General features: G+C 39.7%; 1 protein-coding gene across 1 annotated transcript in view; it reads right to left on the bottom strand.

The window, feature by feature from the left end:
• Nucleotides 1-8,563: 8,563 nt before the first annotated feature.
• The window catches only part of STK32B (serine/threonine kinase 32B), a 159,677-nt gene continuing 152,571 nt past the window's right edge, over nucleotides 8,564-15,669 (bottom strand). The window contains exon 12 of the mRNA XM_059845184.1: nucleotides 8,564-10,129. Coding sequence (XP_059701167.1) covers nucleotides 9,991-10,129 — 139 coding nt within the window. The 3' untranslated portion in view covers nucleotides 8,564-9,990. The remainder of the gene's footprint in view (nucleotides 10,130-15,669) is intronic.

Genomic DNA, 15,669 nt, shown 5'->3' with positions numbered 1-15,669 from the left:
TATAGACATTAAGATTTGTTGAAGCAAATAATTTTCTTCTAACTGATGTGGAAAAAAAGCCTGAAATACATCAAAGCTACCACCGAAATGGAATTCATTCTCATTTTAAAAAGATGGAACTGAGAAGCGTTCCAGTCTCTCAGGATTTTGAGTCACAGTTTGAACACTTTCATATGAATACTGATTAGAGAGCAGCAACTCTTTGTCCTGTAGTTGATCTTGAGACCAAGTAATACAGACGTGATACTCGAACAGAATGATTGAACAGAGATTTTTTTCCTTAATTTTATGTTGTGTACAGCACTCATTGTGCTCTTCTTTACAGCCCTCTATATAAGAACATTGTGTTTTCTTTCATAGCATTTCCCCCTCAATTGAAGATTTGTAAAAATTCTGGGATTCCTCAGAGACTGGTAAAAAACAACAACGAAAAAAGATGTTTCTCTCTTCTGTGTGGCCCCCTCTCTTGGAAGGACATATTTTAAGATCTCTGGGCTTTGGAAAGTTTCAAATGAATGGTTTTTAATTTTCTGCATTAATTTTCTCAGTGTTAAGCTGCCATGGCAGTTGCTGGTGTAGGAGTGTGCTATCACCAGGACAGCTGTAGGGCTGAGCTAGATGGAGACCTCATTCCCCCAGGAAAGGCAGGAATTCCAGACTCATCCCAGAGCCTTGGACATGGTGGTGGTGAGCTCTGCGTGTCTGACACAGCTGTTTGAGCCCTGCAGGCCTGGGAGATCTCCCTGTGAACTAAAAGAAAAGGGCAGGCTCTAAGCTCATGGTCCTGGATTTCCCTGGGCTCTGTGCCTCAGGCATCTAAATTTAGGGCACTTGAATATTTTAGCCACTCGAATCCCTCATTGGAGCTACCTCATAATTCTGCATCCAGAAGATCCAGAAGGACCCAGCCAAGCCTGTTTCTAGGAGGGGCTGCCAAAGATGATCTCACATCCCCACAACAGAAATGGCATCCAGCATGGTTAAGGAGGACCTTTCTTTGAAGTACAAAGAATTACTGTCTTTAAATATAATAAAAAGTTATTTTACTTGAAGATAAGACATGGTGGGAAGCAGAGATGTGCAGTTCAGTGTGCAGTTCAGAGTGGAAATTCTTGAGAGGAAGAGGGTCTTTAACACTTGGGCATTGTAAGTGGACTGAAATGGGGAGGTGCAGAGGGGAAGTATAAAAATATTTCATTAAATTATGATGTAAACAGACAAAAATTTTTCTGAGAGCATGAGAAAAAGCTCATCATGTGCAAGCTTTTTGCAAAAAAGTCTTTTGCTATTAATACAGTATCTCCAGGTAACAATAAGCTATGGCTGGAGCAACACAAATGTGTTTAAATGCTTTTTTTATGTCTAGTCTTGCTGGTTTATGTTAAGCAAAACACCCTTATCTGGAAAGACATGATTTAACAAGAAAATATTGTCATATTCCAAATATTCCAAATATTGGGCCAGTGCATTTTTTCTGTCTCCTAGAAGCACTCCCTTCTCTCCAGCCTGCTCTAAATACATTTCTAACTTTTTTGGCAGGAAATCTGCAGCTCTCAAATCCCTGGAGAGAAAGCAAGATTTTATTTTTAAACACACTTGTAGATATGTCTGCATTATGTCTCATTACACTTCAGCACATTATTTAGCTTGGAAGATTGAGGCTTCTGCCATCCATGGACAGGAAAAATCTGCTTTCTATGTTATAACTGTTATCCTATGTATGTTTTCCTGTAGGTGTAGTTTGTCATTTGTAAAGGGATATATATTCCAAATCTGTTGATGAGCATGGGGAAAATGAACTATGTCTCACAGCCACCTCTTTTAATCACAGATTAATATGTGTATGCTACATAATGAGCATATCACAGATAAAGATCAGAAGGATGGCTGCTTTATTTTAATGGGAAGAGTTTTGGAATAAATGTCTTCAACAAAAACAGAAGCATATTTTCAGCACCTTTTAAATCTCATAGCATTCATTTATGAAATGATTTAAACAGTTGATAGGAAGTGAGAAAATTATTTTTGAAGTGTACTAAATGGAAAAGTTTTAATTTGGTCTTCTCAGCTAGTACAAATAAATATCCTTCTTCAAAGAGAAAAATACAGTCAAATAATTGGTTCATACAAATGTATGCTCTTCAAAAACAGCAGGGCTGTGTCTCTGCAATAGATACTGACTCAGTAAAACAATAATCTTGGTCCTACCAAGAGGAGTGGCAGCACTGTGGAGTGGAAGGTGAAAATGAGTATTGACACACTCAAGGTGGGAAGGAGCAGGCTCAGGGAGTTAAACACATTGCTGTAGTATAAACATGCTGAAGCTATGCAATAAAATACCCAGAGCTTTGCTGTGCATTTAGCTGCTGTGCATACCCACACTTAAAAAAAACCAAAAAACTTTAATTCCCTTTTCTCCAAGACCCTACAGCATTATGAAACATGATAGTGTGAAGTATTGGCAACTTCATGCATCTTAAACATGATAATGCAGACTCATATCAATAACTTACAGTTTACAGGGCAATTGTAAACTGTCAGCATAATTCACACAGAAGATTTTCCCAGAGAGGGACAGCACAATGTCTGAGAGACACAGAAATCTTCATTTGTGTGGGAAAACTGAAAATACTGTGAGGGGAAAACAGAGAAATATGTTTGTGGTGTGTGTTGCCAGGGGAATATTTGTTTTTATAGAGGAGACAAATTACAGTGTGGGTAATATGAAATAAAGAAGGATCCAGGAAAGGCTTATTGTCTGGACATATTAGTCTTCAAAATAAAAATAAAAAGTGGAATAGAAGACTGTTAATATGATATGGAGTTATTTTTAAAATACGGTTCCTACAATTTGACCTGTAGGATTCAATATTGCTGCTACAAGCTTTAGCAGATACTTTATCTTGAAGAAAATAATGAGAAGAATGTAATGAAAGTTAGTGCTGTGCTCTGAGTACACTGTCAGTCACACACATTTTCTCTGATTTCTCTGCCCACACTGTGTGGTTATGCCTCCCATTTGCAGAAAAAAAAAAAAAAAAAGAAGCTTACTTAAATAGCTGTGCCTATAAGATGGGGAAAACATTTCAGAAATCTCTTTAAAATATATGTTGAAACACAAGACAAGCAGTCTTACCCTATTTTACTGGCTGTTCAGTGTTAAGGTGTACCTCTGAAAAATGTAACATTAAGCTGAATACTGAAGTAAGAGGAGTGGTGGCTGCAGGAAACACTTTGAAACACTCTGGTGGATTTGGTGGGGCTTCAGAAGACTCTAAGCATTTCCAAGACCTTTAATTCCTGGAGTTTGTGTCTCAGCAGTAACAGAATAGGTGGAAGACCAGCTGTTTTGGATGACAGGTCATGGCTGCGGTGGGGATGTGTCTGGGGGTGTCGTTTGGCTGGGCTTTGGAAGGACAGGAATTGTGTGTGTCAATCAGAATGTTGTGGAGCAGGGGTCTGTGCTGCAGTGCTCACATCCAGAGGTTTGTTTCCCTGCACAAACATGCAGAGGTTTGTTTCCCTGCACAAACATGCAGAGGTTTGTTTCTCTGCACAATCATGCAGAGGTTTGCTTCCCTGCACAAACATGCAGAGGTTTGTTTCTCTGCACAAACATGCAGAGGTTTGTTTCTCTGCACAAACATACAGAGGTTTGCTTCCCTGCACAAACATGCAGAGGTTTGTTTCTCTGCACAAACATGCAGAGGTTTGTTTCTCTGCACAAACATGCAGAGGTTTGTTTCCCTGCACAATCATGCAGAGGTTTGTTTCCCTGCACAAACATGCAGAGGTTTGTTTCTCTGCACAAACATGCAGAGGTTTGTTTCCCTGCACAAACATGCAGAGGTTTGTTTCTCTGCACAAACATGCAGAGGTTTTCACCCCACACCTGGAGCAGGGAGTGCCCTGCCAGACCCTGGGGAAGGCAGGATTTAGGAGAACCACACGGGGTCTTGACAAGGGGGTGCAGAAGCAGCAAGCCAGCTCTGTTGGCAGCTCCCATCATGTTTGCATACTTCACTTCAGCTCTCCACATCTGCCTCCAGCTGGATTCTGCAGATGCAGTGATCTTCTGCTCAGCAGAAGGAACCTTGTGTGCTCCTGCTGCCCTGAGCTGGCCTGAGGATGAGGCACAGGTTACAGCTGCTGGTGTCACTGCAGCAGGCTCTGCCAGCTCTTGCTCTACTCCAAGATCATAATGCCTGAGGGTTTGGAGATAAATGGGAAATTTATGGCCTTAAAGGAGATATTGAATATAACTGAATGTGGAAAATAATCCATAAATCTGCATTATATGGGTGCCTGTTACATTTGTTAAGCTGATTTCACTGTTGCCTGCTGCCCTGAGCACTTTTTCCAGTTTATCCCTGGTTTCAAGGTATATCTTACAAAGCTAGTTCAAATTGTAAATTCATTGCAGTAGTGTCTGACTTACCTTAATGTGTGGATAAAGCATTTATTATAATAGGACTCAGGACTTAGAGCAGGCTTAGAGCATTCTCTCATTACTAATTAACACAACAAAATTGCCTCAGTACCTTTGCAGAGAGGCTGGGGAATATTATAGTCATGACAAAACTGTGTAGAAAAGTCCTAATAAAATTGTAGAGTACTCTTCCAAGAGGGATTTTTCAAGTACAAAATTATCACTGTGGGAAAATTCCAGGGCTGTAGTATAGCACACATCAAAACAATGGATAGTAAGAAACAAAAAATTCCCCAAGAGCACTGGTTCCAACATAATTTTGCCCATGAAAATGTCTGTGGCTAAATCTAATTCCATTTAAAGGACACTGGTTTTACATAACTCTGTATTCTTGGCATACATTTTAGAAGGACTTGCATTTTATGATTGTTCTCAGTTGTATTTCTTTTAATGGATATAGAAAGTTACAGTAGTTTTTTTATGCCTGCTTTGTTGTTTTTAATGGACCTAAAGAAACCCACAAACATGGAACAGCAAAGCTCTCTGCCCTATATTATAACTTTAATTCTTTGGAAGGACTCATGAGGACAGTTGGGCAACTTTGTAAAAAAATTGTTTAATTGATTATATACATTGCTTCTTTCCAATTAAAAAGGAAAAAAAAGGGAGCTTGTGACTCTGAGCCAATTTCATTGATGTATGGAGCATAGCTAATATCAGTCATTATTGATGTCCTGATTGTAGCGTGTGTTTTCTCACAAACATGATTATAGGAAGCTCATTTGCATCACTAAAGGAAGGCTAAAAATACCAAAACATTTTTTCCTGCTGGCCAGAGCATAGTTGATTCAATCACTAAAATACAGATAAACAAAAGTAACCACTCTGATGAAGGTTGAGATGATGAAGCACAATGTGCATAAGAAATCAGTCATCTAGCTGGTAGTATGCTCTCCAGGAGAAGAACCACAAAGCTCCTCTTTGAAAATCACACCAGTCTATCATGGAAGATTTTTGTGGCAGCAGAAGATCTCTAAAAGCTTTACATTATCCCTCATTCCAAATTTATCACAGGACATGTTGGTAGCATGTGCTAAGGGACTGAACTGCAACGGGTGTGTAAGAAGAGGTAATTCCTGCTGTCCCCAGCAGGACTGATGGGCAGCTGCAGCAAGTGGTATAAGCTGTTGTTTGTCCCTTTTGCTGCACTAGCAGGCAGAGTCTGAGCAGCCCAGCACTGCTGACAAGGTTTTTTTCCTTCCTTTGCTGCTTAATCAGAGTCTGCATAGATGGACTCACTTCTCCATGGATGAAGCCTGGGTCAAATAAAGAAATAATGGAGATCACTTGCAGGGCAGTGGTTTGTTCCAGGCCTCCTCTTGTGGCCAGTGCTAGAGCAGTGATGCTACCAGAGACAGCCTATTAAACCTGTAGCTTTTTTAATTAATACATTTTTAATATCTCCTCGCTTTCCAGCTCCCACCAAACCTGTTAATGTTCCTGTCCAAAACCTCTAAACTTCTATGCTGGCAGCCACATTTTCAGTAGCAAAGGTATTGGCACACCTATCCATGTGGAAAACAGAAAAATGCTTTGGGTCTGATTCAGCCTACTTCAGCTTCTCAGTACACCCCATTACAGCATTATTTAGGTTTAGTTCAAACAGTCAGAAATAAGTTTGAAATTGTGACCACGTGTTCCTACAAGCAGAAAACATCTAAATGACTGGAATGGATGGATCAGTGCCTATTATTTCCTCTATAATGTACTTAGCTGTCATTTTAAATAATGTGCCATGACCTACAACCAACCCTCCTCTTCCCCCAGATCTCCAAGAAAATCTTCTGGAAATGTTACATTAATCATTTTTGTCAAGACTACAGATGAAAGGAGCCATTTGTACTTTATGACAGTTGGTAATTAAACATTTACAGTACTGTGCCAATATTTAATACACAACATAGAAGGAGCAAACTGAACAGAAGGTAAATCTGGCAGAGTTTAACATGGAATGATGCTGTGGGAATGTGCATGTGGGACCAGAACTGCAACACCACAGAGCAAGAGGCACTGCAATAAACTGTGGCAGCAGCAAACTGCTTTTCCAGCTGTGTTAGACTTCTTTATCTCTTCCCTGAAGCAGAAATGAGAAAAATATTTTTATCTTTTAAATGGCTTAGAGAAACCAGGTAAGATTTTGGGAGTCAAGATCACTGTCCACTTTTGCAAGGCAAAAAAGCTGTACAGAATAAATGAGTCCCAAAGAGTTTCTTCTGGTTTTATGACTGCCCTGCTTTCTTTTTGTCCTCCATCTTGCTGAATTTATTGTAAAAATCTTCTATGTCTTATTTAGGACTTCCCTGTTTTCATTTCTGCTGGAATGCCAGACAAGAGTATGTTTGTGTATTTTCTTGTTACTCTAATACCACTGCTGCACTTAAGGATGAAAACTGTTTAATGTCTCTTACTCCCATTGGAATAGATCAGAAATTATCCCATTTTTCATAAGGATTAGACTGCAGCTAGACAAATTATCTATGTCATCACAAACCAGATTCATCTGACTAAATGTCAGTGCACAATGTGCGTGTCCACATCTGAGCTGTGTGCACTGATGTTTACTCCATGGAGGCAGAGCTACAGGGAGAACCATCTGCTAGAAAAGACAATCAAGACAGGGAAAGTGCATCACATCCTAAAAGCATTTTTTTCCCTTTTTCATCTCTATTTTTGAGCCTGGATCTGGCTAATTCATTTTTCTCTTGTCTAAAGTAGGAGAAACAAGTCTAAACCAAGCATTTCTCTCAGGCATGTTCCCAGGCTTTGTGACTTGTTAAATGTGTTCTGTCCCCACAACCCATATTCTATTAAAAATAACCTCTCTGTTTTCTTCTGCACCATTATCAGAGCTTCCCACGGCAAGACAGATCCTTACAGCTATGTTGGTTGAAAGGAAAGATGAAATAAGAGTGTAGGTGTTCCAGAGAGATGGGGGTCCATCCCTAGAAGCATTCAGAGCCATATTGGATGGGGCTCTGAGCACCTGATCTAGGTGAAGGTGTCCCTGCTCACAGCAGGGGAGTTGGACTGGATGACCTTTAAATGTCTCTTCCCGCCCCAACCATTCCATGATTGATTCAGTTTTGGGTCTCCATGGTATAACTGAGGGCATCCACTGATCTGTGTAATAAGTTGACACAGAAAATTATATGCAGCATAAGGTAGAGCTTGCAGTCAGTGGAAGTGCCATGGACTATGGATAAGCTGATTGGTGCCATGATTTCAGTTTTTGCAAGCTGTACACTTTGGGAAATGATCGTGCGGCAACAAGCGTGAAATTAAAGTGTCTGAGTGAGCTTGCATTCATGCACAGTGCTCTGTGCAAACATATTCAAGTAGATGCAATCTATTGAATAGCCAATCTCCTCTCAAAACCAGCTCAGTAAAGCACTGGCAAATACACCCAGCAAGAGACAGATCAGGCTGCAAATATGTGGTAGAATCCTGCTGCTGATTAAATTCCATCTGCAGTAAATTCCTCCAATTTTTAATGCAGTCACTGATGATCTTGTACTATGTAGCTCTTTCATTTTACCACTTCCATTCTATTCAAAGGCTTCTTGGGAGCTGTGTGTGCACTGGCTGGCAGTGCAGCTGGACAGGAGAGGCTCTGCTGACCTGACATCCACATGAGCCACATCTGGGGAAATTCCATCTCAGACTTTCTCTCACCTGTTCCTGTGGTCTACAGGCTCAAGACTGGATCAATGGCAATAAGTGCTCTCTTGGAACACATCTTCTGGTGTTGTATCATGCAAAAAGCATCTGATTTGGGTGCTAAAATAGGTACCAAAATGCAGTAGGGCTGTAAGGTTAGGGCATTTACTTCACAAATGCCTTCCCAGCCTCAGTTAAGGTGCTAGCACTGTGACATCATATGTGGTTGATGTACAAAATCACCCAGAGTAGCTCTCCTTGCTCAAAATAAAGATTTTCTTTCAGATTCAGATCAAGGTCCAAGATCACCATGCATTTTGATTGGAACAGAACAATAGGTGTTTCTAGAAATAATATGAAATCTTATCTAGTTTGGTCCTTCCCAAGGGAAATGAATATCAAGTTAAAAAAAAGAAAGGATGGGTGGGAAATAGTTTATTCTGGACAATGAAATCTATCCTCTTATGACCAGAAAAATTTTGTGCCTTTGTTTGATTGTATGATTATTTCAGTTTATGACAATATTAAGCAAGAAGACCAACACCATGCTCGTGACAGACATAAAATCTTTACCTTTGTACATTTGTAAACTGTTTGTTGTTGATGATATGGAACACTGTATCATTTCATGGAGTGATAAAAATCTGTATTTGTGAAAAATGTGTGACCAAAATTACATGCAACATGAAACAAAATTTACAATAGATTCAATTACAAAGAACTTTGTTTTGTAAAAGAATGGAAATGATGCCGTAAAAATAGATTATTTCAAATAAAATGTTTCTCACTTCCAAAATCTCAACCTATCTGCTTTAAAAAGTTAAAATGAAATGTGCTTACAGGTGGTGAGCAAAGCAAAAGCACAATTGGACAGAATAAACATGCATTTATTATCAAAATGTGGATGTACAAGTTGTAAAATATCATAAATGTTTGGAATTTTGGCTGCTGTTTAAAAAAAAAGAATTTCATGTCAGCAATATTTTGACTAAAGTAGGTTTCTTTCTATTCAAGATAGTTTCATCCAGAATAGATCCATGAAAACAGAGACACATGTAACTTTTTAACATTTTATAACACCTAGCTATGGATCTGAGCAAATTCTTAATGTTTTTAGCTCTCGTTACTAAGCTGCTTTTCAACTCTGGCTCAGTCAGCCTATTGTTACAAATAAAAAGGTGTTTCTGATCCTGCATCCACTAAAGTCACTAGCAAAACTTTGACTTGGCCAGGGTCACACCTTTTACAACAAAGCAGAACACATGATGTTAAAGAACAAGGTGAATACACTCGCACTGCAACCTTTTCAATGAGTTTCAGGTATTTAAATGAAATTATTCAGTGTTTGGCCTATTTGACACTACATTAATGTATTTACATCATGTACATCTGTTATAAACTCAACAGCAGGTGCTTAGAGACAGCTGTGTCCAGCAGTTTCACAAAATTTCAAACTGGACCATTTTAATTAACAGAGAGATTGGGGGTAATATTAAAGCCTTCAAGATAAAGCTGGCCCCAGTTGTCTCTTGCAAATATCCAGGAATGTGGCAATCTTTGAGAGGCTGCCTAGTGAATTGTTTCAAGTTTTCTTCCAGGATTTTGAAAACAAAAGTCACACTTACTTAAAAAAACTGTACTTTGCTGCTGATGGTCATTTTTCCAGTGGCAGAGTCAGGAGCAGAGCAGAGCTGTTCGTGGAGAATGTCAGCCGGTGTGCCGTGTGGGTTTGTCCTTGGCCAGGGTTCCTGTTCTGGAGGGGCCAGGTGGGATGCAGGGGTGCAGAGGAAGGGGTGCAGGGAGGAGCCCCCCGGCCCTGCCTGTGTGGGAGCAGGGTGGGCTCACTAACTGCTGCAGCCCCTGGTGCAGCCTTGTCCCAGCAAATTGTTGTTCCGCCCGTCCTGGAGCTTCTCGTGGCTCTGAAGAGATGCTCTGCTGTCAATGCTGGAAGTCTGCCCACTCTGATCCTGCTGTCTTCTTAATCTGCCAGAGGTTAAAAACATGGATAGAGCTGTCATGTGCAGGTAGCTGTACTGGAAGGACAGCTGCTGCCTGCTCTGTGGATAGCCACATCCTCCTGGGTATAAAACATTCCTGCACCATTTCACCTGTATTAAATGCTTGAGCTTTATAGCTGCCATTTCCTCTATACACTGATGATTGCTTCCTCCTAAAATATGTGCAATTAGGTCTTGGACAAATCCTGCTGCTCTTAATGCCTGCCATAAAGAGCCAGCAGAGGATAGTGCTGGTTTTAGCACCTCTGCTCAGACTGCAACTTGGTAAAACCTCCAGGTAGCTGGAGGCTGATGGAAGCTGCTGACTGGGCACACAACAGCTGCTCCCCTCTGTTGTCCTACAAAATTATCAGTAACCTTCATCAGTAAAAGAGAAAAAAGCATGAGATGAAAGTATTTTCAGTATTCTTCTTGTTATTACTTCATGTTATCAAAGCCTCATGAGTGGTGTCAAGGAACATCAGCAACAAAACCCTACTCTTAAAGACTGCAAAGTTATCTTCTTTTGACATAATTTTCTGGAGAACAGCAACAGCCCTAGAATAACCTGCAGTCCCCACCAATCGAGTTATCAAAGAGCTTCTCAGCATTTCTGCTCAACAGCAATCTCTGTGATTTTGCTATGATTCATGTCATATTCAGTATTTTCCTCCAAACACTGTGTAAATATGTAACTTTCAGAAAAGATGGAAAGATTCATCAGGAAGCCATGTGGTGGGAACTTTTTTTTTTTTTTGAAACATGAACAGCTACTTTTTTGAAGGATTTTTTTCTCTGACTCTTTCTTTTCTCAAAATGGGGAATAGTATTCCTCAAAAAGGCACCAAGACTTGGCACCGGAGACATTATGGAAGAGCTCTTTGGTACAGCAATTAAAAAAGGTATATGTGCTTTATTCCAAAAAAAATCCCAACTTTGCAAATAATATAGAATACCTAGGAAATAGTCATTAGTGGGAAAGCATGCAAAAATTAAATTTAAAGAGTCAACTTCAAAGCCTTAAATACTTCCAGTGGCATAAACAATATGGAGACACAATACTGAACACTCAGAAGAGAATGTGATGGGACATGAAAATAATGTAATTAAACAGATGAATAGGGGAGGCTTTTAAAGAAAAAAAAAAAAGAACACTGTGTATAAGGGCAGACACATTAAATTAAAAGCTGTAAGGCAGACTGAAAACAACAAAGTGGAGGAACAAATTGCCACAAGCATTTTTGGTGAAGTTTTTTAAATGCACCAGAAATTCAATGGATACCATTGAACCTATAGGTCAGTGTATGAGTGAATTATTAGAGGATAGCACAGAAAATATGAGTCCCCAGCTGAAAAGCCAATTAATTATCTTCACCAATGTTCATGACAAATGAGCTGAGGAAGATTCCTTTCCTTATGAGAAATTTGTCCATCGTCTCCAGTCAAAACCTCAGTGAAACAGCTTTAAAACCAGTTGCTTAAATTAATGTTGACAAAGCATCAAGACAATGGATTTTCACCCTGAGCACTTTAAGAAAATTGTAATTTTTGCACAGCTGAATGGAGAGTGTAGCTCTTCCAACTGTCTTGGCACCATGGAAGACAGCAGATGAGATGATGTTGGTCATTTGCTGGTTTGGGGTGGTTTTTGTTTGCTGGTTAGTTTGGGGTTTTTTTAACAAGATCTTCAGAAAAGATCCAAGGGACTACCAGGAGAGCAATAGACTTCAACTTGAGACTTGAAACATCTCAGGATCTGAGCTACTGGCACAAGACTAATGACTCTGTAGGCATCAAGAGAAAAGACTGCAGTGCTTGGAAACTCATGTTGCAAAGTGTGGGTGGCAAACCTTGCAAACTGCTAAACAGTGGAGTGAGAAAATCTTTGGGTCCATAGAGATCTGAGGAATCATTGCATTGGGCTAAGACACGTAAGTGCTTTCTTCCTGGAATTGTCTCTTTCCTTTGTTTGTAAAAGGCTGAAAAAGAAGGCATTTACTGCACTGCTCAATTTAAAAGGAAAATAAGAATTCTCTCAACATGAAGCAAGAAAACACCAATTTAATTTTTTTTTTTGAGAACCACTCAAACTGGCACAAAGGTAGGATGCATGTAAGGATGACAGTGGAAAAAGGAGAGAAATAAAGCCCATGCTGAGTTCAAAAGATACCTCTGGCCAGCTTCAATTTTTTCACTCTCTGAAGAGGTGGCTAATAATGCTGATTTCCATTATTTTCTTTTATCCTGTTCCTACTCCTGGGTCTACTATTGAAACAGAATATGAGGATTTGGAAGTCTTAAAGAAATATATTGTTTTAGCAATGCTTGACTGCATTCCCTTTTCAGACACTTTTTCTGTATCTAGATTCACTAATCATATTTCAAACTATCAAAGTAAGCAATGGGTTATTAATCTGATGATGAGTTAAAAATAACTGCTATTTAACTCTTTGATAATTTATTAATCACTGTATTTAGTTATTAAAATTACATTAAGGATTTCACTCTAGGGGTTTATTTACTAGGGGCATACAAAAACCTGCTTACCAGTGTACCCTTGGGGCTGGGAAACTGGACTAAGAACCAGGAGATGCTGATTGTGTTTCCACCTCTGTCACACTTTGGACAAATTGCAGCACATTTCTGTGTCTCAGCTTCTCTCATCAGATGTTCAGATGTCAAGCAGCTGCTGTCAAGAATGATGGAAGCTGAGAACTTTGTGTCTCTAAGTGCTGCTCTGTGTCTCACAGGCCTGAGTGAAACAAGGAATTACAGTCTGGTGTCTGTGATAATTAGAAAAGAAGGTGGCATGTATAATCAACCAAAATATAATTATACTGCATGTATAATTATGCCTGTATGCATTGTTGAAAATATAAAAATACAAAAGTAAAGAGAACAGACTGGGTAAAAGCTAGCATGGAAAATAAAATATTGAACAGAAAAAGACTGATACAACTATGGCAGGACAGAAAGAAAATCACAAACATTTAATGAAAGCCAGTAGAAAACGGGACAGCAGGGAATTGCTTGCAGCTCAGCTTTGTTCTCTAGATGAAGAGGAATACTGGAGTTTGTCTTTAGGCTGTGTAGTAGGATAAGTTCAATGACAAAGAATGAAAAGTTGCAGATTCAACATAACTGTCAAAATTGCAGATTTGCTAAGACTAAGCCCTCCTCCCAACAGCACTGCAGTTCCAGAAAAAATAAAATAAAGCAGATGGTTTGTATTTCTCTTTACCTCAAAACTGCAGACTTGAGTCAAGACACAAAGAAATGCATGTGCACAGTGTCTTCAGTTAAAATATTGGACTGTTACAGTAGTGAAATTTCTCTCTTTTTGGTGCATTCTTGATTCCTTGGTGTCAAACCCAGAGCACTTTTCTGTCAGATGTTCTAAGCTTTTAAAAAATGTGAGTACCTTGACATGCTTCCTGTAATCATGGCAAAATAAATGCAGTCTGGGCTGCTCTGTTCAGAAATGACACCAGTGCAATAAATCATTTGTAGGAAGCTGCTCTCCAGTGAATGAATTATCTTGCCTTTAAACTGATACAGCTACAGGCTGTGATAACTTTATGAAGGCCCAGGGAGAATGAATGGATTGATAGAGACTTTGTAGAGGATCTGAAGTACCTGTTCCTGGGCTGAATACTGTTGGCTAAGAATAAATAATGAAATGGCCAGGTATGGATGAAGAAGTGAACAAGTGGTTCTAGTGGATGTAGTCATAGGGAACACAAAAAACTGCAGGGAAAAGAGGATGAACATGAGTTTGAACAGTGTCTGTTGCATTTATTCCATGACAGTTCTGTACAAATGCATAGGGAGCCTCAGAGGCAGTTATGCTGGGAACTAAGAGTGGTTCTGTTGAACCAACAAAGAGTTTTCCTTCCCCTCACCACTGATCCATGCAATATTGATAGTGTGTGACACTGAGCATTGCAGACTCCTCTCCAGCAGCCAGGAAGAAAGAGGCTGTTCCAGCCACTACAGGAATGCATCAAGAACAGTAACTCAACCTTCAGTCAAATCTTGGTTTTTCAGTATTTCTGGCAAAGAAAAAGAGCCTGTGTGAGCCATAACTTGGTTCTTAAGGTTCTTATTTTCTCAATACTCAGATATTATAGTAGCATTCCTGCAGCATTGATTTCTGATTCTGGTTCTTGAATCTGCTGTCAGTCAGTGAAAGGGAATCCAGAGGAGGGGGAAAAGTCCAAACCCACTACAGCAGTAGAGAGCACTGGCATCAGGCTTTGCAAGATGTATCTGCTGTGTTTGAGAGCCATGAGGAGGCTGTCACACTGCCTGGTGCATGGTGTCACCTTTGTGCAGCTGATGCATTCCTCAGTGGGTTTTGCCAGGCTCTCAGGGTGAAACTGAAGCCTCAGAAATGCCAGGAGTTGTCTCAAACTGTGGGCCTGCTCTCTGCAACCATGAGAGGACAAGAGACTTTCTAGCGACAAAAGAGAACTCAAGCCAGGCAGAGGTGCCCCTCCCCTGAGACTCCCACCCTCACCACCTCCTAAATGAAACTCTTTTTGTTATGAAAAATCTGCAAGTGATCTTGCCAAAGTTGCAAATCAAGTGTTCTGAGTGTGCAGGAAACTGAACAATCTGAGTGGGCAGAGGATTTGCTTTGCCATTTCTAGATTTAGCATTTTACCTCGGTTTCTTGATATTTCACTTTGCCTGAACAAACAGATGCTTTTGCTTTTGGTCTGGGGAAAATAACAGCTTAATAAAATGAATTATAGAAACTCGTTTGATTGTAGGAAACAAAAGCCTATTAATGAAAACTTTTACATCCCTTGGGATAAGTCCTGAGGAATAAATAAATCTGTGGAATATTTATCCCAGTTACTCTTCACAAGGACTGAGATCAGAACAGATGAGGCATGTCTATGTTGGCTTTTTGAAACTCACCAAACCTGGAGGACAGTTTGATAAATAATCAGAAAGCCATCTCAGTTGTATGATTTAGCAGCTACACAGAAGCAATGCTGCTGGCTTGTGCAGATGGCTTTGCTGTAAAGCTAATTCTGAACATGTCAGAATCAGAGGAAAAAAATGACTGATCTGCCATGAGGAATGACTGTGCTCAGGAAAGAACTATCTGATCTACATGTCTCTGACCACGTCATGTGTTTTGGCTACTGGATCCCAGCTGCAGAAGTCACAAAGGGACTTTAAAAAAAGCAGTAAATGTCCTAATGTCCAAATGCCATATTTTTAGAATTAGTTGGCAAATAACATAGCGCTAGAAACTTTTCATTCTCAATAGAAAAGATCTAGCAATGACATTTTGTGAGGGACTTAGAAGAAGCTGGAAATGGACAGAGATAGGCACTATTTTTTATATCCCAGCCATAGAAAATAGAAACCTGGAAGTTATGCCATATAACTAAAATTGCTGGATATTATCATGTTGAAAAACTTTCATCCAAATGATTTTTCAGGGTGGTATAATTCTGTAGAGGGACCCCACAAAGTAAGAAGATCCCAACAGTAGCAATGTCTCACAGG

The sequence above is a fragment of the Haemorhous mexicanus genome, chromosome 4 (genome assembly GCF_027477595.1).
Source record: "Haemorhous mexicanus isolate bHaeMex1 chromosome 4, bHaeMex1.pri, whole genome shotgun sequence".
In the NCBI taxonomy this organism is placed as follows: Eukaryota; Metazoa; Chordata; class Aves; order Passeriformes; family Fringillidae; genus Haemorhous; species Haemorhous mexicanus.
Note: the sequence above shows the minus strand (reverse complement) of the source record. Positions and strands in the feature narration are given on the sequence as shown.